Raw genomic sequence first — 24,954 nt, forward strand, 5'->3', positions numbered from 1 at the left:
TAACAGCGAACCAAATCAGCAAAGACTGTGGAAGATGTTTCTCTCCTCATAAAACTTCTAAGGAGAGCTGGGTTTTTTTCTAATATTTCAGAACCTTGCTGAAGGGCTCTGTTATGTATTTTATACCAGTTCCTACATGATGAGATGAATCCTTTGACTAAGAAAGCAAAGCTGTAAATTTGGCAAACCACTCTTTTCCACATAACTAAGCATGACAGACCCTTTGGTAGTGCAGAAATGCACAGCTTCAATTCTTTCCCGTGACTGTGTTCAGAAAATTGTGGAGACCATCCCTTTAGGAAAGCATGCCATTGCGCGTTTTCCCTTTTAATGCTTTCTGCCATTGCTTGCAAACAGAAAAGTGTCATTAAAACTAAATCAACAGTTTGTATAATTTAGCCTACATGTTATCTTGATTTTGAAAAAATTGTGTGGTAGCTTGCAAGCAGCAAAGCCTTGTGTTATTGAGGTTAGGAAAGTAGTTACATGTTTCTGCTTTCAGAATTTTCATAGCAGGGATGTCCTCTTCAGATAACACTGACCTAATTTATGGAGCCTGCTTTGTAAAACATGCACAAGGGTCATAGTATCAGGAATGAAATCTTTGTTGTTGACTGTGAAGCACAATAATATGAGTCAAACACATGCTGTGCAAGGAGGATGCTTGGCTGTACAGTCACTTCCCTGACTTCAGCATCATCTCAGAAGTGCGTGTTGGTATATGCAAGTAGTGTAGTGGTTTATAATGCTTCTTTTTAACTCCCAGCCCTCCTCCCACTGTATTTTTTAATTCATTCTCCTTAATATCTTGTTACCAATAGGTTAATGATCCTGCTATGAGGGGAGGCAATCTTTTTCCTAACCAGCTGCCTGGAATGGATATGATAAAGCAGGACGGAGATGCAGCACGGGTAAGAAATGGCCCACAGAGGCAACAGAACGATGAATATGCTGTGGGTTGGAATGGATACGGTATCTCTTTACTTGCAGGGTTACAAGTGCCCGGGGAAATATTAATTAACATGAGGGAGCCGCTTGCATCACAGGCACAGGGAGGGAGGGAGGGAGTCGCAGCCGCGGTGGAGCGGCGCGGGGCAGGCGCCATCTAGCTGCAGCTGTCGCCTCTGCCCCCACTCCTCAGAGGCCCTCCTGGTCAGGGGCCTGGTAGGGTTTTCTGCTTTTAGAGGAAAGAAATTGGAATAATAGGGGAAATTAGGAAGATATGTGTGAAAAGTTATCAACATGAATGAAAGTGAAGAATATGAAAGTATTAAGGTGGAAGTAGCCATACATGTGTTTTATTGTATCCCTGTCTTTTTTGTGTGCGCGTGTATTTAAAACGTCCCTTTCCATACATTCATGGTTCATGTAAACATACAAGTGTCTGTCTTCAAGAGTGGGGGACCTGTGCATAAAGAGTCTCATTTGCAACTATTTTTTGGTCACTTTGGTGATTAATAAAATGATGCAGAGTGTTCTGCTCTAGTAGAAGCTGTCATATACCAAGGTGTTTCTAGAGAATCATGGAATGGTTTGGGTTGGAAGGGACCTTAAAGATACCCAGTTCCAACTTCCTGCCATAGCCAGGGACGCCTTGCATTAGACCAGGTTGCTCAGAGCCCCATCCAACACTGAACACTCCCAGGGATGGGGCATCCATAACTTCTCTGGGCAACCTGTTCCAGTGTCTCACCGCCCTCACAGTAAAGAATTTCTTCCTAATATCTAATCGAAACCTACTCTCAGTTTAAAGGCATTTGCCCTTGTCCAGTCACTACGTACCCTTGTAAAAAGTCCCTCTCCAGGTCTCCTGTAGATCCCTTCGGGTACTGTAAGGCTGATAGAAGGTTTCCTATTTAGTGCATCCCTTAACAAGTTAAATTTCATGTGCTAAAAGAAGCCAAATTGTCAGAGAAGAAAACACCAGGTACCACTGTGGAAAGAAAGGGAATAAGGCTGTTGAGGCGGAAGCAGACTAAAGGAGGAGGTAGGTTTTAAATAATGGTTGAAGGCAGAAGGAAAATAGAGTGGATGTGACAGAAAGGGTGTAAGAGAGGATGGAGAGAATTCACAGTGCAGGTGGAAAGAAATAAGTGGCATTACTTTAGGCAGGGAATCTCTGGGGTGTAAAGTTAAAACAATGGAGTCGGTACTGTGACAATAAGATGGACAGTAGCCATGCATGACAGCAGTTTTGTCTCACCCGAAGAAAAGGAACTCCTTAAAACCTTGAATTATTTTGTAAAGGTACATTGGACTGCACTCCGTGATTTTACTTTTTTTCTACTAATGTACCTCTGACTGTCAATAAAAATGTAGATGATTTATATACGCCATAAATACCTTTTACTAAAACTTTGAACTGTAATAGAGGTTAAATAGCTACTTTTTTCATGCGACTGAGCTACAAACTACTCCTATGTAACTTTGTTTTAATAAAGTTCAAGTTCTGTAATTAGAAAACTGAGAAGAGAATCAATGTGCAATTTTTGCAGTGCATAATTTTTTCAAAGTTGCTGGCACAGTGGAAGTGTTTATTTAGCATCTTTCTAGAGATACTGAATGCTAAATGTCCTCCTCAAAAATAAGGACATCTTTGTATTTTCTTTTGTTTCCCACTTTATCTTCAAAAACCACTAACAGGATCCCTGAGATGGCTCTCAACATCTTAGAAAGAGGAGTTAAAGTTTAGTTTGTCCATATTAGTCAGGGCATGAGGGATGTGAGTGCAGTGTCTTTGTGCTGTGATGAAAAAAGGAGGAGCCAGGATCAAGACTCACTCTGCTGCCCATAGCTGGTTGCCCTAAGTAGCTCCAGCTGCATCAGCTGGGCTGGGAATAGTGGATGTACAAAACATAGGACCTTGCTTTCCTGAATTGCAGGATAGTTCATGACGCTGACTTTGTCAATAAAGATACATTTCTAGGCCTTGTGTGAATGCAGAGGACAGGTGAGAAAGCTGCCTACCACCAGCACTGTCCCTGAGCAAATGGGGCCTTCCTCATGCATGGCTGGAGGCTGCAAGCGAAGAGCCTCTTCACTGCCAGTGTCACAGGCTACAAGTGAAAAGCAACCCCAGGGGAGGAGGAAAATGGGTTTTTGCTGGATTGACTCTCTGACCTGACTGACCACAGCACCCCATGGGAGCAGGCGTTTGCAAGGGAAGACAGAGAGGCACAGATTACAGACTCTGGAAGGGACAGTCTTAAAACAACTGTGAAAACCACATCCTCAGGGTTTTTTTAAATAAGAATATACAAGATAATCAACTCAGCTGAAACCAGTTTGTACTGTATTTCTGTAAAGACCTTGCAAGGGTATTAAGTATAAGGTAAAGAACATCTCTAGGGATCAGTAGCTGAAGCTTTTTTACTTTTTTATTCCCTTTTTCTTTATTATGCATCTTGGAAGGAAAAGTGAACTAAGGCTGTTGTTTCCTTTGAGAGTGATGCAGCAGTAACACATAGAGATTTTGCACATATTCCAAGAACAAGACTTCTCTTAAACCCTATTGCCATACCTTTAGTTGGAGTTTACAAGAGGGACACGATCCTGAGTTGTTACAATATCCATGATAATTAGAATGAATTAAGGACCTAAGAATGCAGTGAAATTAGACCTCTACTGATATCACTGAAATTAAATAGCAGGTCAGTTGTATCTGTGTACACAAAGGATAGTTTAGCTTTATAAGTTCCAATTAAATTTCAGGTTTAAAGTATTTACACCAAGTATGGTTGACAGTGGGTGTTGCACTCCAGCATCCCAGATCTCATTGACCTATCCACCTTTACCACCTGAGCAGGAAGAATTAATTGGGTTCTTTCCCCCATTTCTCTTTTTCCTTTTTTTTTCTTTTTCAGAAATATTGCTGACCCTGAGGGTGGTTTGGTTGCTCCTTTCTTCAGCTGACTGGGCTTATGGCCCCAAATCCTTACCAGTTTGAAGAGCTGCGTCTGTTTGTCGTGTCCCAGCTGAGCTGCCAGCACCGGTGGCGGCTGCCTGCTGCCGACAGGACTCAGCCCTGCCTTCCTGAGGGGAGCCGGGTGGTCGTTGCCGAAGAGCAGCCTCTTCTTTGACAGTCTGAAGCTAGCGTACAGACAGTTGCTCAGTCTGTTCACTGCATTCACCTTAGTGCAACTTAGATCTCTCCTGCAAAGTAAATGTTGACAGGCAATTTTCATAAACCATGTCAGATTGAATGTATTTAAATGTATGTATTTAAGGAAAAACGACCATGCTCTTGTTCTGTTTCTGTTTAGTTCCTAGACCTTGGGGGTTTTTTTGCTTTGTTTTCCCTGGCTTACTCAGTCTGGTGCAAAGGATTCAGTTCTGTCTGAAAACTGGTGTTTTAGACTAAGGCCTGCATTTTGGGGCGGAGAGGAGGCATGGAAGAGGGCGTAGAAGCAACGTTTGGTACATACAGAGACCTTCAACGAGTGTGTTCCACTGACAAGTCAAAGATCAACTGATGCAGAAAACTATACAGACCAATTTTGAATGGGGTTAAAGTTGTAAAACAGATGAAAATTACCCTGTGAGAGGGCTGTTTATAAGGGGCGTTTTGGTTGGGTTTTGTGGTAGTGTTTATAATGCAAGTCATGAATTCAAACATACAAGTGGGTTACATTTTCATTTAATTAAATTCCTAACTATCAGCAAATCCTAATTTTTTTTTTTTTTAACCTGGCTCTCCTGACCTCTGACATCTTCCTCTTCTTTCTAATAGAATAAAAGAACAGGTTACTCCGTTATTTCCCTAGGTGTGTTTCCAGCAATTTGGACAACCAGTTACTGGATGTTGAACAGCAAAGTTCAATGGTAATGCATGTACTGATTATGGTAGTGGCAGAATTGGTGCATAATATCTAAGATACCTGCTTTAAAGCATGATAATTTCTGGTTCCCATCCCCTTAGCTGGGAAAATAACAATTCCTGTAATACCTATAGCAGATATCACTACAGACTTCACCACTATTGTGTGTTTCTGATTATTTTAAAGCAGTGTGAACTACGAGGACGTTTTGTAAGGTACATAAAATCCAGTTTATATGTAAACAAGCAATAATTTAAGTTGAAAACTTAAGTGTTTTACTTGTATAATTTTTGTGAGATATACATGTTGTGAAGTTGATTCCAAATGAGGTACTTCAGTATTAAATTAGATATCTTCTTAGCCGTGTGTGTCTCCTGGAAAAGTGTTTTGTAAAGAATCACAATGCCTTGATTAGACCTAATTTGTAGGCTTGAGACTTCTTATTTTCTAAACCTTGTGATTCTGCTCATAATATCATTTAACTAACCTATATTATATGCAGCCACTGTAGGAACCAATTCTTGATTTTTGTACGTTTATATCCTTTCGTAACAAATCTTAGAAAAACTGTTACTAAGCAGGCCACTGTTAAGGCATGTTGGTTTTTTTCCTTGCCCAGTGTGGTTGGAATAATCTTTTCTTATACTGACATCAGTTTCTGAGGACTTGAAATATTAAGAAATTGATGGATTTGACCTCTGTTTTCTTTCTGCTGACTCCTAATTGTCGTGGTTTAGGAATGGTACTTCCCAATTTAGTGCTCCCACTGAGACTCTCCAAAGCTCGATTGGAGGCACAGAAGGTAAAGATCATGGGTTGAGATAAGAACAATTTACTGGAAACAGCAATGAGATAAGAAACAGTAACAGCAACAATCCTAATGACAGAGGGTACAAGAAAGAGGCGAACTTATCACATGGACAATAGACAATACCGACTGCTCCCTCCACCACACTACGCTGACCCAGAAGAGAGCCCTTCTCCCTGGAAGGGACCCCCTTCCTCCACCCCGCCAATGACATGAGGTGGTATAGGGTCCTAGCCATGCCCTCTCCTGGCTACTGCAAAAATTAACCCTGCCCTGGCCGGAACCAGGACGCTGATCCACAAACTTTCTAACCTGAACAGAAATTTTTTGATGTAATGTAAAATGCAATGTGTTTTATAATATCTCATCAGCCTTGCCTTTTGGGAGTGAAAGGTTTGTTCTGTTGCTGTTTAATTTGTTCTGGTATTCAGGTGGGAGTTCAAATAAAATAGCAGCTATTTTATGTTGAAGAAAATATGATAAAGGCTGTTTCTGTGTTTGTCCCTAAGGAGGGCAGTGTCACCGTTCTGGAGAAACAACATTTTTTCAGCTGCCACTGTTCTGTTACCAAACCAGACAGAATATTTAGTCAGCTGAACCATCCTCTGACCTGCTGATGGGAAACCAAAGTAACCATCAGCCCTAAACTCCACAGCCTCATTACTATAACATTGGTGTTAAACTTGCATTATATATCTGACAAAAAAATATTTATATAAGAAGTATATAAATTTGAAGAAATTAACTTCATCCACCACTAAGTGTAAATGGGTTTTAAAATAATTTTTTTTCTATTCCATTCTTTTTCGGTTCTTAACTGTAACCTCTGCAGATAGATTATTCTTTTTCACAGTGGACAAAATAGTTTAAATTTGTCCCGTTTCACAACAGACCTGCAAATGCTTATCTGTAGTGATTATGATACTTCATCATCCATTGCCATTTTGAAAGAAAGGAGATTGTACCTATCACTTTGGCTCTGTTTGGGTTCATTGTGACTTTTGTCGTCTTCTAAGTAATGAAAGAGAAAAGTGAGTGAAGAAATCTTCTGATCATATTGATCACTATAGAAACAAAAAAGCCAAATCAATTCCCTTCATTATCAGTATTTTTCATCCTGTATACAGTAAATTTGTTGGAGAAAGTACTTGGATTTTGTTTGACAGAACAGTTTATCAGTGTTCTACTTACATTACTAAATGTGAAAGGCGCATAATGTGAAAAATAAGCATATATACATGGTCATGCGACCTGTTTAAGTGTTCATGTAATGTGGTAAGTTTAAAAAGTGAAGTGAGCTGTTTTGCTACAAGGAATTAATTTGTACTCGATCCTTAAAATATTGTCCCACACCGGTATCCCTTTGGGCCTGTATTAATTAAAAGCAATGTTTTTGCAGTTTATACAATACATTTTTTAATCTTTGTTTAAAAGCAAAATTCATATGGGCTTAACAGATTAAATGGGTGGCACAGCTCCACTTGCAGAACCCAAAGATACACAATCAGTTTTGAAATGCAACTTAAGCCATTAATTGTTGGTGTGAATTTAAAAGTTTTCTAGTATTTGTATGGTAGTATGCTGCCTAAGAGCAAAAGCATTCTCTGCACAAAAGAAAATTTACTGTAGTGGCTTTGATTTTAATTAGAATTTTCTCCCTGGTGTTTCTTTGTAGACTAAAACAAAATCTTTTAAGTTTCTTACTACAGGTAAAAGCTATGTGCAAGAACCTCAAAATGCTAAAATCTAGCATAATGCCTTAGATCTGTTTTTAAGTCTTGTATATTCCTACATAGCTGTCTGATGTATTATATTTGTATAGTGAATTGTGTACAATTTTGGAATAAGTGCATCATCACTTAATCTTTATGTTGTTCAATAGAGATGATGGACACATTACTTCAAACATTTACTGTCATTTAATTTTTTTCCCTTTATGTCATTTGTGGGTTTTATTTGTACAGTTCATCATGAAGTTGCATCTGAGATGTGTGTATATGAAAAGATTATACAAGGGTAAAATTAAGCAATATATAAACTATGGTTCTTCAGGAGAAAGCTTACAGTGTTTCAGGTTGTGATTTATTTTCAAAACGGAGTTGACTCTGAACATCACTTTGTTCACCTGCATTGATGTTTGTATTTCTAGTGTTAGCAGTTTATGCAAAGGTAGATATATTCAGAGAAATTTTAAATACATTTATGCAAGTTAATATTGCTTTGCTGATGCTATTTGCTTATTTGATGTTAAATAATGCTATTGTAAATAAAGAATTCTGTTGTTATTGCATCATTTAATAAATTTTAATGCCTTCGGGTTTTACATGGCTTTAGAGATTTCAACGTGTTTCTGTTGTGTCTTTGTTCATAGAAGGGTCTAAGATGTAGCACTAAAGCACTGAAGGGTGTAGACAGATTAGTAGGTTCTAAAAAGGCGGCAGGCTTTTTTAAAGGCTTTTTTATATTCCAGCTAGTTGTTACTTGCAAATCCTTTCATCTTTATAGTGCTATATTAACTGAAAATGTTAATCTCGTGGTTTAATGTGAGAACAGTTCATTATGAGTACTTTTTTATATCAGTCAGGATGAAATGGGCATCTTTCACGACAGTGTCAGCAGAGGCAGACCTCAAATGATGGGAAGTGGGGCTGAGTAGAGTTATATGATCTTGTTCTTGCTATGCCAGATGGTGAATTTAAGACAGTTGAAAATGTTCGATTGGTCAGTTAAAAAAAAAAAAATTTAAGGAACTACAAGGATTGGTTATCAGAATGACCTTATGCTGTCTCTGGGAAACGGATGAGGCAGAAAAGCTATTTACATTAAAAATTTTAGAAGCTAAAGTTATTCTAAAGACCTTCAAATACTGGTAACCTTTCACCATTCCTACAAAAACAAGGCTTATCCTGCAGTTCTCTTGGCTTCAGCAAAATTATGGTAGTCTTTGGATATAAGGAAAATAATGCCACATTAAAGAAAGCAAAGGAGGAGGATGTTTCTTCCCAGTGTGAGAGAAAACGTCTGTCTAGTAAGAGAGGAGATGTTTCCAATCAGAACCTTACCTTTAGACATTATTATAATTTATTTAGTTTTAGCAAGACTCCTGGCATCAAAATGTGGCAAGCTAATGATGAGCTCTGATGTAACTGACTTTATGAAAGAGAAGTACTGCCTTTTGCTTTCTGGATCAGGCTTTGTTGACAGAGACCAGTGCATGTGACATAAGGACCTGACATCATGGCAAAGGAGACAAAAAGTGATGCTGCCTTTTGAAGGTCCTTTTCATGGTAAACTACAGACTAGACTTTTCACAGAGACGGAACAGGGATACCCGGAGATTTTGCATTATTCCTCGGCTTGTTTCTCACTGCTTATGGTTCTCCATGTGTCACTCCCAGTATAAAAGGAGGGCTGTGTGTCATGCTGTGCTTGGGCTCAGGCCATGGCAAGGGAATAGAGCAGCCTGTGGTATCTGCCCTCAACCTTGGTTCTTGGACTATGAAGTGCGGAGGTAGAGATGCCAAGTACTTGACAGCCTCTTGACCAGACTCACGCCCTGTCCCCTGAAAGAGTAATCACAGTGAAACCTTCATGATAAATTAGTTCTTGTACTGAAGAAAGCGGAACCAAAGGGCAGCCCTGAGTGCTTCTGTTGGCCTTGGGCATGTAATGGGTATATATGACTTACTTGCATCATCTTACCTTTTCGAAATCCCTGCTGCAACTTCAGCTGAGGGTTGTCTGTAGGCTCCAGCAGTGTGTGGGGGCTGCTGAATCCCAGCTTTTAATACAGGTCAGTCCAGAGTCCCACTAAGAGTTCCTACTCTTTAACTGGCTAAAAGAGGGAAGAACAATCACAAATTGATGAAGTCCTTAAAAGAGGTAGGTCAGGAAAGGTCCAAGTTGGAATTACAGTATGAATGAACCTGTATGAATGGTGGTCCTTCAGAGCTGGGCACTGAGGTCTGCACCACTTCAGGATAGGCTTTTGGAACATCTCTCAGGTGCAAAAGAAACCACACCACCAGTTAAAGATTCAGGTGGTATGATGGACCCCATTAATCCTTCCCTGACTTAGGTTCCAGTCTAAGCTTTCTTTTGTTACTGCTGCTAATGACTCCAACCTCAGCCAGCATGGTGAGCTGAAGCTAGATGTTGTAAACAGGAGTGACCGCTCATCTTTGTGTTCTTCCCTTCAGCCTCTCATTTTGGATACTTACCATGGGGGTGAAAAAAGCACACTTGATTGCATTGAAGGATTTAAGCTTAAGGAGCACTTTGGAGTCCAGAGGACCTAAGATACCCGAATTTCAGTGGGTTATATTTTTCAGTTGGTACAAGGAAGCCACCTTCTTTCTGAATAAAAACAGAATCCCAAACTACAAGTTTGAGAGACTCTTGGGGGGGGGGAATTAAGGATCAAGTAGAGGATCTTAAAGGACAGTTAGAGAAACATTTGATGGTGGCTGAAACAGAATGCGACTTACCTTCTGCCTGAAAGGATGTAATCTGGCAATTGTACAGTGGAGTATGACCAGAATATGGAGGAATGAGTGTGTGAGCGCTCATGTTTAATGCATCCAGCTGCACCAGCCAGCAAGTAAAGGAGCTGTAAAGCAGGTGTCAGGGCTGGGATGTGGGCAGGGGTACTGGGCAGGCAGAAGGGCTGTGCCCATATCCCTGGCATTCATGAACCTGTGTGTGCTTGTAAACCTAGAGAACAGGGCAGTGAGTGCTTTCACCAGTGAACATAGACCTCTACCAGTTAAAGAGGTGGGGATTCAGCTGTGTTTATGTCTTACTTGGGTACCACAGGTGACTGCTGTTGAGGGTCCCACCAGCAGGATTGGGGAGAGAATTGGAAGGGTAAAAGCTAGAAAACCCCTGAGTTGAGATAAAGATAGTTTAATAGGGAAAGCAAAAGCTGCCACACAAGCAAAGAAAAAAAACAAAGAATTAATTCATGCTTCCCATGGGAAGGCAAGTGAATTCAGTTCAGCCATCTCCATGAGAGCAGGGCCTCAAGTAGCACTTACTTGGGAAGACAAATGCCATCACTCCAAGTGTTCCCTCCTTCCTCATTTTTTCCATCTACTTTATATAGTAAGCATGATGTTATATGGTATGGAACATCCCTTTGGTCAGTTTGGGTCACCTGTCCAGGCTGTGTCTCCTCCCAATCTCCCATGCACCCCCAACTTCCTTACCAGTGTGACAGTAGGAAAAGCAGAAAAGGCCTTGGCCCTCTGTAAGCACTTCTCAGCAGTAACAAAAACATCACTGTATTATCAACTCTGTGTTCAGCACAAACTCTACCCTAGCCAAAACCAGCACAAATGGGATGCCTGGTTTTTGTTACTTCTCCACCCCTGAGGAGCTGGAATCCTTTTGGGAATCATTAAAAGATTCTGGCGTAAAGAACAACACTAGTTTGGGCACAGGGGACAGGCCATGTGACAGTTTCAATGCCATCCAATGTGGTGTTCCCTCCACCTCCCCTGAAGTTGGGCACTAAAGGCAGCAGCACCATTCCACAGTGAAGGAGTCTCTGTGCAGGGGAAGGAGCTGAGATAGCATTCAGACCCTCCTTCTACCAGAGAGCCAGAGGTCAAAGTCATTCACTGGGGCAGCAGCAACTTTGCTTTAAATGTTTCGATTCATACTGAATATGCTCTAAATTAACTACTCAACCTCCACCCACTGACATATTTAAGAATGAAGAAGGTAGTGAAGACTGGGGAAACTGATACACCACAGAGGCTGGGGAGGTGAATCATAGAATCATTGAATATGCCGACTTGGAAGCAACCCATCAGGATCATCGAGTCCAACTCCTGGCCCTGCACAGGACACCCCAAGAATCACACCGTGTACATGAGAGCATTGTCCAAACACTTCTTGAACTTGTACAGCTTGGTGATGTGACCACTTCTCTGGGGAGCCTGTTTCAGTGCTCAACCACCCTTTGAGTGAAAAGCCTTTTCCTGATACCTAACCTAAACCTCCCCTGACTCAGCTTCACGACATTTCCTTGAGTCCTGTCAATAAACATGAGTGAAGAGATCCAATACCTGTCCCTCCACTTTGCTTCATAAGGAGGTTGAAGACTGCAATGAGTTCTCCCTTCAGTCTCCTCCAGGCTGAACAAACCAAATTGCCTTAGTCACTCCTCATAAGGCTTCTCCTCCAGACCCTTCACCATCCTCATGGCCCTCCTTTGGACACTCTCTAATAGCTTAATGCCTTTTTTATACTGTGGTGCCTAAAAATGCACACAGTATTCAAGGTGAGGCTGCACCAGTGCAGAGTAGAGTGGAACAACCACCTCCTTTGACCAGCTGATGATGCTGTGTTTAATGCACACTGGGACACGGTTGGCCCTTCTGGCTGCCAGGGCACTGCTGACTCACATTCACCTTGCTATTGACCAGGACCAGGACTCCCAGGTCCCTTTCTGCAGCACTGCTTTTCAGTTTCTCATTCCCTGATCTATACACACAACCAGGGTTGTCCCATCCCAGGTGCAGAATCCAGCACTTGCCCTTCTTAAACTTTATACACTTGGTGATTGCCCATCTCTCTAACTTGTTGAGGTCTCTCTGCAGGGCCTCTCTGCCCTCGAGGGAGTCAAAGGCTCCTCCTAATTTAGTGTCATCAGGAAATTTACTTATATTCCTTCTAGTGCTGCATCCAGATCATTACTGAAGATGTTGAAGGGCACTGAGCCAAGGATGGAGCCCTGTGGAACCCCACTAGTGACCAAACACCAGCCTGAAGTTAACCCATTCAGTGTAACTCTGTGTGCCCGACCTGTGAGCCAGTTGCTCACCCATCACATAACACAGTTTTCAGCTGTATGCCGGACATTTTGTCCAGAAGGCTACTGTGAGAAACAGTATCAAAAGTTTTCCTGAAGTCCAAAATTGTTACATATACTGACTTTGCTAGATTAACTAGGTGGGTTACCCTGTCGTAGAAGGAAATCAATGAAGCTGTTCCAACTTCTGTGTTGTGCCCAGGAATTTCTCCCTAGGAGATGTTCCTGAGAAGATAGTGCAGAAGAGGTGGGATAACTCTTCTATTGCTTAAAAAATGTCTCTCTGATCCAAGTTTCAGGCTATTCTTCACTTTATCACTTCATACTACAACTACTCAAGATGCTGGAAGGACCCACAGTGATCCTGACTGGAGTAATTTATTCAGCTCCCTGCAAACTGTGGGCAAAGTTTCTTTGAGAAATGAGAACAACAGATATTCCTGTCCTTGCTCATGTGCCCACTCAGTGGCCTGCCCCAGCAAAGGGAAAAGGATTGCATCTCTATGACAGGATTGGTTTGCTGCAAATTTTACACTGACTTCCCCAACCTTTTCTTGTGCAGTATTTTTCAGTTAACTGTCTATTCTCAGTGTACTTGGAATGGGGTGAGAGCAATGGATTGCTTTAGTGAAGTCACAGAATTAATTGTAACATCATTAAAATGCTGATGTACCTAAAAATACAACTAGTACTGGAAAAGGAAAGCTGAAACACTTTAATGTGTTTTCCCATTTTTTAATAGACCATCAGCAGAGCCAGTTGCCCTTCTGCTCCCTGTACTCTCCTATAGCCATAGCAATAAACCATGTCTGCTCTGACCTGATCTAAATTGCAATTCAGGTTATTTCCATGACAGCATCTGGTGCCATCGCTGGGATTCCCATGTCCATGCCGCAGGTGGTTGTCAGTGTAAGTGCTGGGGCACAGGGAGCCCACACGTGGGAAGCTGGGCATCAGGGTCTGCTGTGATCTTTGGAGGAGGAAGGGGCTGCTTGTAGGTGTAACCTGTGTGTTTGGGAATGTGCAGGAGGCAGACTAGTTTAAGCCTGGAGTAAGGAAGATGTAGAGTGGGCGTAAGAGTGATGATGAAGAGCTTGTGTCCAAACTGAGAGGAGGATAGAAGGGCTTGAGATGCAATTTTTTGGATCAAGACATCTGGATCAATCCCAGGAGACAACACTTAGGTCACTTAGGCAAGTGAATGCTGTGCAAGCAGCCTGCACAGGATGTCCCTTGGTGCTTGTCTTAATTGTGCATCCCCACATCACCGCAGAGAATGAATACATTCTAAAATCCTGCAGCAGGGAAGGGAGGCGAATAGACTGCTTTGGTTACTTTGTAACAAGATGTAAAAACAGAGAGGGGGGCCACAGGGCTGACCAGACTGCTGGGGGTGCCTCTAAGCAGCTGCACTTCTGCGTCCCCCACATCTCTCCCCACGGTTGGGACTTTTTTAATGCAATAAATATCTTTAACCCCTATGGGGATGTTAAAGCCTCTAAAGATTTATCTGCAGTATAGTGACAAGAGTGCCTTAAGCCCTTTTCCTTTCCTGGGCTGTGTATCATCAGGCTTCTAGAAAAAGGAAACATTTTATTTCTGGGCATCTCTACAATTAACTCATGATGAGAATTTAAAAATTTCATGTTGCGTTTGTATTCATTTCTCATGAATCTCCAATCTGAGCATGTCTTCTCCAAAAGTCCCTTTCCCTCTTCCTGTCCTCTGAAACCTGGACACAGCGTAGATTATCTGTCAACACTTTAATTCTGAATGTAACTCAAACTTTTCTGTGCAATCAGAGCTCAAAGATTTATTCCTGGAAATCAGAATAATGGTGGTACTACTTTTATGCTACTGTTGCATCAATAAAGGCATGTTAAACTGCCTGCCTGAAACTGTTTCCTAAAGCACTACAACATCAATTCTGTCTTACAAATAATAGAGGTTTGGAACAACGCAGAGGAAATTTAAAATAAATAAATAAATAAATAAAAAGACAACAAAAAACCCTGGCGATTTCAGCTAAGGTACTACCTTAAGCAAGTTTCTGAAAGCTGAATTCCTACCTTGTCCCTAAGATTCCTGTGCCTCTTGGCTTCCCCGGTGTATTCAGTACTTTTGTCTTACAAACAGAGGTTAGGATGGAGAATGAGATTGTAGGTAGGAGAATTAGCCCAATACATTTAATGCAAAATACATAAATGTTCCTATTCAGCTCTGGGGACAGAGATGTGCTGGGCTGGCTATGGAACAGGTCTTGAAAGCTGAGGGAGCCTGGATCAGTTCTGGGTCTCTCTCAATAGTTGTATGCTTGTGTTTGCTGTTTTAGTGTTTATGTCCTGAGTGAAAAAAAAAAAAAATAAGGGGAGGTTGCAAATCAAAACTTCTGTTAGGTAAGAATTACAGTCCCTGAGGGAGTGTGAGCTGAATACCTTCATTCCCCAGGGGCAGACAGTGATTCTTTCTCAAACTCGCTATTTCAGAGAACTCCACTGAGACAAGATAAGAAATAAGGTTTGAAAGGATGGCTTCACCTCTAGTCAAGTGCAGGCAGTGGCTGTGTCTGGAGCCATGGTTTTCTCTGTCTGAGGCTGCTTCAAGTGCTTCCTAGTGCATCTCTTCTTTGGGATGAAGGCAATGCTTTACAGAGGATCACACGGAGCATTAATAAATTAAAAAGTATAGCACCTATATCCACTGAAATAGCATTTAAACCTCTAGCTGAATCTGTGTGCCGTTTGGCTCATGCTATGCTTTGCCCCAGGAAGCCCTATGCTGCCTTTGAGAGAGACCTTTGGGTGCAAGTCCCCAAGCTCTCTGCAGTGCAGCAGAGCACACCCTGTCCCTTCCCTCCACACCTGCATGTGTAGTGTCACCCAGGCTGGAATGAGTTACTCAAGAGGGAGCTCTGCAGTAACCCATGCTGTATGGGGTTTTGTCCTGGACTAAATATTTCTCCATCTCCCTGCACCAGCAGGGATGACATCCCGCAATGACAAAGACCACACCTGGGCCCCTGTGATCCTTCAGCCCCTTTCAAGTCCCCTTTTCATAGCAATTGTGCCATGTAGCCACCTGGAAGGAGAAACACCATAAAAACCAGGATGAAATCCTGCAGAAGGGGATCACTCCACACTTTCGCACAAGTCTGGGGCCAGATGTCTTTCCCTGGTCCTACTCTGGGCAGGTCCTAGTGTAGGCCTGGTCATGGAACCCTGAAAACCCCAGCAAGAGCCCAGTGTTCTGCTACGCACCCAACAGGCAGCCCCAAGCTAGTGTAAAAGCACCTCAGCAGTGGCCGTGAAACCTACAGAGACTGAGAGCGTGCTGCTGCTGCCTGTTCCACTCATCGGAGTTTCAGAGGTGTTTTTTGCCTTTCCAGAACCAAAACCCACACCTGCAACCCCCGAGGCACTGTGTGGGGGCCGTGGGTCCTGCCCGCAGGGCCCTCGCCTCCGGCAGCATGTGGTCATCCTCTGCGAGCATCAGCCCCACACTGCGGCCTCCTGCTCTGGCGAGAGGCTGAGCATCCCGGGCTACGGCCCGGCCCTCGGCCGGGGCTCGTCGAGGCGGAGGGCAGAGCCGGCGGCAGGGAAGGTGCGGAAGGCTGGACTCCCCGCCCTCGCCTCCCCCTCCGACCCCGACGTGGAGAGGGGGAGCCCGGCCGCTCCCTGAGCAACTGCGGCTCCGCCCTGGGGAAGGGGCACCCCTGCTCGCCCGCCCGCCCCCGGGGCTGTGCGACCCCCAGGGCGGGCCGCCCCCTCCTACCTCCCCCCCCCCCCCCCCCCCGCTACGCAGGCCGATATAGCCGCAGGGGGCCGGCAGCCGTCGGCCCGCTCGCCTCGACGGCGGCTGGCGGCGGAGGGCAGAGAGCAGAGGCTCCCGTGACTCCGTCCCGCCCCGCCCCGCAGCGGGACCCTGCGCTGGCAGCACCCAGCTGTCTGCCCCTCCGCTTCCCGACAGGTCCCGCTTTCCCTTCCCAGACGGCTCGTCCTGACATATGGCTCTGTCCCTGTCCGGCGAGTCGGCCCCCGGAGACGGCGGAGACGCGCTCGGGATGAGCCCTGGCCTCGCCTCCTACTATCCCGCTTTCCTCCCTCCCGCCCAGTACTTCGAGGCGGCCCCCGACTTCTTCCAGCCCCTGAAACCCCTGGGCGGGCTGGTTCCCTCCTCCCCGCCTCTGCCCTCCTTCTCCTTCAGTAGGGTCCCCGCTTTCCTGACCCAGCCGCCTCCCCTGCCAGCCGAGCCTTTCCCTAGCCTCCCCTTGCCCCTCTACACCAAGGTGCCGGTTCCTTTCCCTCCCAGCGAGGGCTCAGCCCGCGGGACGGGGGCCTTGGGATCGCCGTCGCCGCCCTATCCGAGCCCCCTGCTAAGGAGTGCCCGCAGCCCGGGGGCCGACGGGGCGGCGGGGCAGAGCTGCAGGTACCGCTTCACCGAGGAGGAGCTCAACGCGGTGCTATATGGGGCACTCCGAAGCAACCAGCCGACCGGGAGCCTCCACGCCATCTCGGGGCTCCGGGTGTCCCCCGCCAGCTCGGGTAACGGGGTCTTCGACGGCGGCGGGAGGGACACTGGGTGGCACCGGGAGGTAGGGCTGTGCCTGCAGCCGGGTGTGCGGGGGGGGTTCAGGTCGGCTCCTAGAGGGGTGCCGGCTATCCCGCGACAGCCAGGCTAAAGGGCCATCGCCGGGGGCACGTTGGATTTCTTCTCCCCGTGATTTTCTTGTGTCATGAGCCCACACCCTGAAAAGGCCGGGGAGTGATGCGGCTTCTGTCGGGGAGGCAGGACCCGCTCCTTCAGGGTCGGTGCTGGGCTGAAGAAGGGGTCCTTCTTCTGCAGGCGCTGCGGACTCCTCCGCCCCGCCGCTCGACTGGGACTCGCTGCAGTTACCCGAAGGTAGGGCCCGGGACCGCCCGCGTCCGCGCTGGGCCGCCCGCGCCGCACTCAGCGCCCTGTCCCCCGCAGGGCTCTCGGTGCTGCGGTTGGCCTACGGGGACGTGTCTCACCTCGGAGTCTTCTGCACGGACCCCATCCCCAAAGGAGTCCGCTTCGGCCCTTTCCAAGGCAAAGTGATCAATACCAGCGAGATCAAGACTTACGACGACAACTCGCTGATGTGGGAGGTAGCGGAGGCATCGCTGGGCTCACCCTGCACCCCCAACGCGGGGTTGGGGCGAGGCTTTCGGCCGCCCCTCTCCCGTAGCCTGCAAGAGGTGTTCGAGACCCAGTGTGGGTGATGGGACTGGTGCGAGCGGGTCGTGTGGGATGGGTTGGTCAAAACTGATCCTGTTCTCTCTGCTCTGCAGATCTTTGAATACGGTCGCTTGAGCCATTTCATAGACGGGAAGGGCGCCGCTGGCAACTGGATGTCTCTGGTGAACTGTGCCAGGTTCCCCGAGGAGCAGAATCTGACGGCTATCCAGTGTCAGGGAGAAATCTTCTACGAGACCTGCAAGGAAATCTTCCCTAAACAGGAGCTGCTGGTGTGGTACGGTGATTGCTACGTGCAGTTCCTGGGCATCCCCATCAGCTTGAAGGCCATGTCGGAAGGGAAGCCTCCGCAGCACCCCGAAGGTGAGCCTTCCAGCGACCCCTCGGGGGACGCTGCCCCTTTTTCCCCCACAAGACGTGTACCTGGCAGGGATTAGATTGGCATGAAGGGAGGTAAAGAAACGCAAACATCACCTTCTTCCAGCTGTGTTTTATTTTAAAAATTTGCCAGACCCTGCGGTGAGCCGGTGGGGGGGGTGACCGGCCCTACTGCGGGGGTGCTCGAGGTGCGGTGGTCCCGCAGCCCCGGTCCCCCGGATCTGCCCGCCCTCTCGGGGAGCCGACCGTCGGCCGCCCCTTCCTGCAACTTCCACCATCCCAAAGCAGCATCCTCCCCTCGGCGCCGGGGAGCCCGTGGCTTGCACCGAGGGCTGCCGGCAGCGTGGAGCAAGAGGCGCCCCTTTCTGCCTCGACACCTTGGTCTCAGTTCGCGGTTCCTCAGGGAGTTAAAAGTGTTGGTCTGGCGATTGTAAAACATCTGGTCGTCCTGGGCTGAGCTTGCCGCGGCCCCGCAGCGCCGTTGTTCAGAGGTGCCGTTTTGGGGAGAAGAAGGGCTTTTCGGGGTCATTCCTTTTTTGGTCCTGTTTCATCTTAGGATTGCACACCTAAGTGATATTTTTCATGCAAGTAACTCTCTCAGTAAATGGGGCAGGCTGAAGTCGTTCAGATCCCGCAGTATTGCTTGCAAAAGAAGTGGCAAGTGCACTTACTCCTGGAGAGTGGGGTGGGATACTTCTGCTTGTAATGTACTGAAAGTATGACGTTCTTCAAAGTGAAACTTTTGGAGATTTGTGCCAATGCGGGAAGATTTGGAGCGGGGAAGGGATGTGTCGGCCAGGTGCAGCAGAAGGGGAGAGAAGCAAATTGGCATGGAAATTTGGAATGGAAATTTTTGTACCTGTTGTCTGGAAGCGTTTAATTCAGACTAACTAAATCGTTCGTTTCATCTTAAGGTTTAAGCCAAAGTTACTTTTATTAAAGACAGAAAAGGATACAAAAATATCTTAAAATTTTCTGGTATTGTTCCTAAATTCAGTGATTGCAAACGGTTTGAAATACAAAAGAAAATCAAATAAACGTCTTATTTTGTTCTATAGGTAATTAAAAACGATAGAAAAGGTGTGCAAAATTATTTTCTTTTGGGGATGGGAGGTAAAATTTACGGACAGTGCTTGATAAGAAATACCTGGCAATGGTTCCATATGGGGAGACGCTTTTATGTGGGACTCTGCACTGGGTTTTCACATGTTCTCTAACTGTTTATAGAGTTACAAGGATGAAATCTTGTCTTTGCTGAAGTCAGTAGCTAAAGCCAGTCATTTTAGCAGACTAAGGGCTCTGTTTTGTTCCCCTCCGTTGGAAAGGAGCTCTGCAAACGCTTAGGAGACCTGACATGTATTTTGTTAATGATATTACCAGCATTCGTTTACCGTTATCACCCTCCCAGAGCCTTAAAATTCCCGGTTGGGTCCCAGCTCTGACAAGGATGCAGATTTGAACTGAGTCCCTTTTGCCGTGGTGTAATGGCACGTGTGGTGTAATCGTTTCTGCTGTACAGAAGCCGGGGACAGCTTCAAGTGTGAGCGCTGCGGCAAGGTTTTTGCCTACAAGTACTATCGGGACAAACACCTCAAGTACACTCGCTGCGTGGACCAGGGGGACCGCAAATTTCCTTGTCACCTTTGTGACCGATCCTTCGAAAAAAGAGACAGGCTGAGAATCCACATTCTACACGTTCACGAAAAGCACAGACCTCACAAGGTGAGCCTGCTCCCGGGTCTCTCCTCAGTCACTGGCTCTTCTGGGGAAACTGATTAAGAAGTCTTTTTTGACGCAGGTAAGATGCTGATGATGTTCCCCCTCCTCCAGTTTCCGTGGCAGTTCCCTGGTGGGAAGCTCTGCCTGTGCAGGGAGAGCTTGTCTTGTAAAGCAAAGTGTAGTTGGAGACATGTAATGGATTTATATAGGGAAAACAAACCCCAGTGTCAGTAAGAGTTTAAAATGGAACTAATTTTCTCCTGGGCTTTTTGGATATTTTCATATGGCTGTTGTTCCTTTATTCTTAAACAGTGTGGGGCTTCCCTTATCTAGGATCAGGAATGATGATGTCTCATGTCTATTTCCCACACACACACCCCTCCCCCCCCGCGGTCTGAGAACTGGCCGACATCTGTATTTGTTTCTGTTGATCCAAACAGGAGTCAAAGGTTTTACACTCCATGTGGAGCAGATTTTCAATTGATGAAAGCAAATCTTTAAAATACTTTACTCATCTCCACGAAACACCTTGCTCAGCATTGGCTTTCTCTCAGACTGGAAAATCAGACTTTTTCTAAAGGCTTGGGAAGGGCAAATTTAAGTGCTTGAGATGGCACAGTTACATCAGTCCTAAAGTTCTCCAAATACCTTTTTATAGATCATCTTACAATAATGTGATTTTTTTTCAGGAAAATATTTTATAACTAAAATGGCGTTATTACAGTGTCAGAATATCTACATGGAATTAGTAACAGATGAAAAACATTCTATTAAATATAAAGTGTTAAATACCATTTAATTTTTCCTTCCCTTCCCTTCCTTTCCTTTTCCCCTTTTCCTTTCTAGTGCTGTGACTGACTCCACATTTCTGAAACAATGGTCATTATTGTAAGAGGTCAATTTAAGATTTTTTTTTAATAAGTTTATCTTTTAGGAAAAAATAGCAAGTGGAGCTTGATTTACTTTTTTTTTTATGTGATGATTTTATAGAAATACTCAGATTTTTATTACTGAAAGACAATATTGTCTGTTCATGTTATTGAAACTATTACGATGAAAAATTTTAAAATTTTGCATTATTTTTTATATTTATAATAATAAATCTGTTCTTAAAACCATACTAAAATTCTGGCTATTTCAGATTGTTACTGCTTATAATTACTATTGTGTTTATATATATTTAAATACATAACATGTGTGTATATATAAATATATGGAAGCATACATGCACACATCATCCACATACATGCTTTGTCTTTTTAACTATGCTGTTGTATGTTTCACTTTAACTTCAGCCCTTTTTTTTTGCCCCCAGTGCTCTGTGTGTGGGAAGAGCTTTTCTCAATCCTCCAGCCTGAACAAACACATGAGGGTTCACTCTGGGGAGCGCCCCTACAAATGTGTCTACTGCAACAAGGTAGGGCATCCTGTCCCATCCCTCCATCTGTCCTCTGTTATCCTTTGTTTCTTTTCTGTTTTCTTTCAAGAAAATGCTTTGTATTTAAGTGTGTATATTCTGGGCAGTTGTGAGCTAAAGTGATAGGGCTGGATAAGACTGAAGAAACAAGATCTGGTTTCCATCTGACATGGAATTTGTGGTTCATCCCAGCTCAGTGATCTCCTGCAGAAATAAGGTCTAGGAAACCTTGAGAGCATTTCAAATGCCATCCAAGGCACCATCTAGATACAGTATCCCACTTTTTCATCTGATAGGTAGCTTTTGATACTAGTGACACTGCTTCTGGATTGCCGCAAAGAGATTTGGTCTGTAAACTGAACCTGCACAATAATGATTTGTACATGCTTACCTTGAAATAAGAGGGCTATAGGTGTGCAGCTGGGCATGGAGGTTTCATTTGGAAAAGAAGACAAACAGAGCCATACAGCACTGATCAAAAATGTGCTCGGCTGCTACTGCCCATCACAACAGGGATGATTCAGATGAGCTCTCCCTGTGAAAGCAGTGACAGCTCTCCCAGCAGACAGAGGATGGTACAGGCTGCTGCTGGATGAATATTGGTAGGGCTTCAGGTGCTATGGAGTGTCCATGCAATGCGGAAACACCATCAACATGTCGTCGGCTCCTCCTGATTTGGGAGAGACATTTTGTTTACGACTGGCTAGACTAACATAGAGCTGAAGTGTCCTGAAGTAACGAACCTTAGAAAATGCTCTTTTTGGCTATTAGATTTTTCTGTCTCCCAAAGATCCTGAACCCTTGTAGGCAGAGTCTAGGATGAGAAGTCATCCCTTATCTCCTGATCACAGAAGGAGGTGGCAGAGCTCTACAGGGCGCACTGTAGTAAAGAGATCTCTAGCGACCCTTGGCCAGCCTCCAGTTAGTTCTCATTTGACTGCTGTGGATTGAATCAGGTTAAACTGCTAGTCCAGGATGCACCTATCCTGGGACATAGCCATCATTTCTGAAGCTGGAAAACCAGGAGCTGTTATAAAGAATCCTCACCTGCTTGTCCTATGCAATCATGATTCCCCTTTTCCCCTTCTACCTCTAATGGTGGCTTTGCATTCCCAACTCCTTTGCTGTGAGATTAAAGGAACAGTGTTGCGTCAACATCACTGTTCTGTCCCTCAAACACATTTTGGCCCCTTTGATATAATACCTCCAGGGTCTTATGTGTATTGCCATTTGCTGCAAAAACTTAGTAGAGAGGATTTCTTGTGTGTGGTCTGCAAATAGTGAAAGTGTCCTGGGAAAAGAAAAAATGCGGAAAACACTGGCAACTTTGCAACATTCCTGATCAAATTTTGGGGAGAGTGTTTTATCCCCAAATGGAGGAGGAGTCTTTATGACAGAGTGGGAAAGTGCACACTTTGCTACTCAAGTGTGTGTGTAGTGGTGGGGGACCTGGCTGGAAGATCTGACTGAAGGAAGAGTAATGATGGAGCAGGGAAAATGAACCTGCAAAAGATGTATGATGGACCACATGGATGAATTCTAGCAGCTGAATCTCAAGTCAGTGAAAGGGTTTAACTTAGAAAATTGAAGTTGAAAGAAAAGCTTGCATTATATTTCCCAAACACTAAGGAGCTACAAAGCTAATTAGGATGGTATTGACTTCTTACCTCTGACACGAAGGAAGATATTTACGGGTGTCTCTGGTCAGAAATCTTTCTCTGAGCTTCATCTGTCTCCATCTCCCTAGACTCAGCCACAGCTATATAACAATAGCTATTGGCTTCTGATTCCTCATTGCTGTGGGGTTTTTTGATTTTTTTCCAATTATCTGAGGATGTGAGCTATTTCAGGTCTTAATTTTCAGGTCACATGGCTTCTGGTAGGGTCTGGGTTAGCTGAAGGTGGATATTACATATGTGAAAACAAATTACTTCCAACTCCATCCCCTTTCTGATCTGTGCCCCTTCAGGCATTCACAGCATCCAGCATCCTGCGCACTCACATCCGCCAGCACTCGGGGGAGAAGCCCTTCAAGTGCAAGCACTGCGGCAAAGCCTTCGCCTCACACGCAGCCCACGACAGCCACGTGCGGCGCACGCACAGCAAGGAGAAGGGCTGCACGTGCCCAGTGTGCGGCCAGCACTTCCCTGAGCAGGAGGATTACAACTTCCACGTGAAGATCCACACTGTTCATTAGTTGGGAACCCTGCGGGTGTGTCCTGGACCAGCTCGTGTGCGTATCAGTGTGTGTGTATCTGTTTGTGCACGGTTGTGTGCACACCACGGGAGGTGACATTCACCCGTGCAGTGACTCTTGAGGTAGGTACAGTCTCTGGACCCAAGGCATATGACTGAGCCCAGGGGACAGGAGTTTTTTGGGTACACTCTGATGCCACAATGTGGTGAAGTGGAATATTAGTTACTCAACCTGTCCTTTCCTCTCCTCCCATACCCTAATTTTAACAAGCGGGAGGGCATTTTACCTCCCCAGAACCTTTTGTGCACAAAGATCACTGTGAGGAGTGTTTCTGCGTCTGTAATGCACCATGGCTGTGGACTTCCTGGTGTAGTCCATATTGAAACTTGTGTGAGGGATGTTTGTATCAAGTGCATTTCTCAAAGCTGATTTAACCTGTTTTGTTTGGACACATGACCACAGGTATGGGGTCTGCTTTCCCTTATCCTGTAAGTCTTCTAATGATGTTCTATTTAAATGTGAACTGCCTCAGAGATACCGACTGCTGGACCAACCAACATAGAGGTATTTCAATTTCTTCATTCAGCTGCTGGGACATGGAGAGCTCCAGGACTGTGAAGATTAACTCTTCCAGAGGATGCTGGTTAGCCCAGAGAGAGAGAATCAGGGTGTGGTAAAGTGTGCAGGCCTGACATGCCAGCCAACGGAGGTAGTGAAGCTCTGCCTTCTCAGAGTTTAGAGGACCAAACATGAAGAAACATCAGTGAGCTCTCAAGGTGGATCAGTCAGGAGGCCTCACTGAGGCATTTCATTGTGGTCTCAGCACAGGCCAGGAGCAGGCACAGTCACTCTTCTTTCTGAATATCATTCAAACTGTCTGGTCCAGACCCAGATGGTTTTTTGTGGTGAGTCCTGATATGAAGGGTGGGCTCTTCTGCTTCCTCCTGGCTCTACACTGGATGATTGCTGTAGTGGCACTCCCTTCCTCTGCTCAAAATCGTTTAAACTATAGAATAAGAGCCTAAAACTCAGCATGTGAAATTCCTCCCCCAGACTGCAGGAAAGCCTTTGCCTCCATGGGAGGACTAGCAGGTGTCATCCTCCATTTCTCACTGACCATACAACAAAGTCAGGAGTGATTTGTTAAACTTTATGTATTTTCAAAATTGTTAAGAATGGTATTCCATGTCAGTGTGAAATATCAACTAGGAGGCTTATCAAAAAGCCTGTGCTGAAGGACCACTGAGTACAGGGAGTGCTGTAATTAGTGCAGAAGTTTTTATTATTGCCAAGTGGCCAGCACAACTGGCAGGAGGCTGTGCGTTTGCGAGTGGCTCCCTGTGAGAGCCTGCGAGTTGTCTGTGAGTTGTCTGTGTGTTGCTTTCAGGAGAGATAATGGAAGCCCTTGCTGGAGCTGGTTGACAAACACAAGTAGTTTGATGTTACTGGGATGATGATATTCTAAGTATTCCAGATCAGCTCATATTAATAAGGATTTTGCACATAAAGTATAAGAAAAGTTTTTATTCTGTGCCAAATTTAGTGTCTCTAAATACAGAATGGAACTTGAAAAAAATGTTACCCATA

At 45.0% G+C, this 24,954-nt stretch overlaps 2 protein-coding genes across 7 annotated transcripts in view; both read left to right on the top strand.

Moving 5' to 3' along the window:
• The window catches only part of NCOA2 (nuclear receptor coactivator 2), a 185,454-nt gene extending 177,489 nt beyond the window's left edge, over positions 1–7,965 (top strand). For 5 of the 6 annotated variants that reach the window (XM_032681818.1, XM_032681788.1, XM_032681810.1 and 2 more), the window contains 2 exons: positions 822–911; positions 3,864–7,910. In XM_032681818.1, coding sequence (XP_032537709.1) covers positions 822–911; positions 3,864–3,875 — 102 coding nt within the window. In that variant the 3' untranslated portion in view covers positions 3,876–7,910. Of the gene's footprint in view, positions 1–821; positions 912–3,863 lie in introns of all 6 variants that reach the window. The other variant, XM_032681779.1, reaches the window with a different exon arrangement.
• Positions 7,966–16,445: 8,480 nt separating this feature from the next.
• Positions 16,446–23,367, top strand: PRDM14 (PR/SET domain 14). Its single transcript, XM_032678108.1, has 7 exons — positions 16,446–16,983; positions 17,285–17,341; positions 17,411–17,568; positions 17,752–18,019; positions 19,554–19,756; positions 21,069–21,170; positions 23,140–23,367. Exons 1-7 carry the CDS (start codon positions 16,446–16,448, stop codon positions 23,365–23,367), a joined length of 1,554 nt encoding a protein of 517 aa, XP_032533999.1.
• Positions 23,368–24,954: the final 1,587 nt, after the last annotated feature.

Source organism: Chiroxiphia lanceolata, chromosome 1 (assembly GCF_009829145.1).
Source record: "Chiroxiphia lanceolata isolate bChiLan1 chromosome 1, bChiLan1.pri, whole genome shotgun sequence".
Lineage (NCBI taxonomy): Eukaryota > Metazoa > Chordata > Aves > Passeriformes > Pipridae > Chiroxiphia > Chiroxiphia lanceolata.

Bases quoted from the DNA above. Each gene is read 5' to 3' on its own strand.
- PRDM14 (XM_032678108.1), top strand. From the start codon at position 16,446: ATGGCTCTGTCCCTGTCCGGCGAGTCGGCCCCCGGAGACGGCGGAGAC. The intron at 18,020-19,553 runs GTGAGCCTTCCA...TCTGCTGTACAG, and splicing joins GCCTCCGCAGCACCCCGAAG to AAGCCGGGGACAGCTTCAAG. The intron at 21,171-23,139 runs GTAGGGCATCCT...GTGCCCCTTCAG, and splicing joins AATGTGTCTACTGCAACAAG to GCATTCACAGCATCCAGCAT.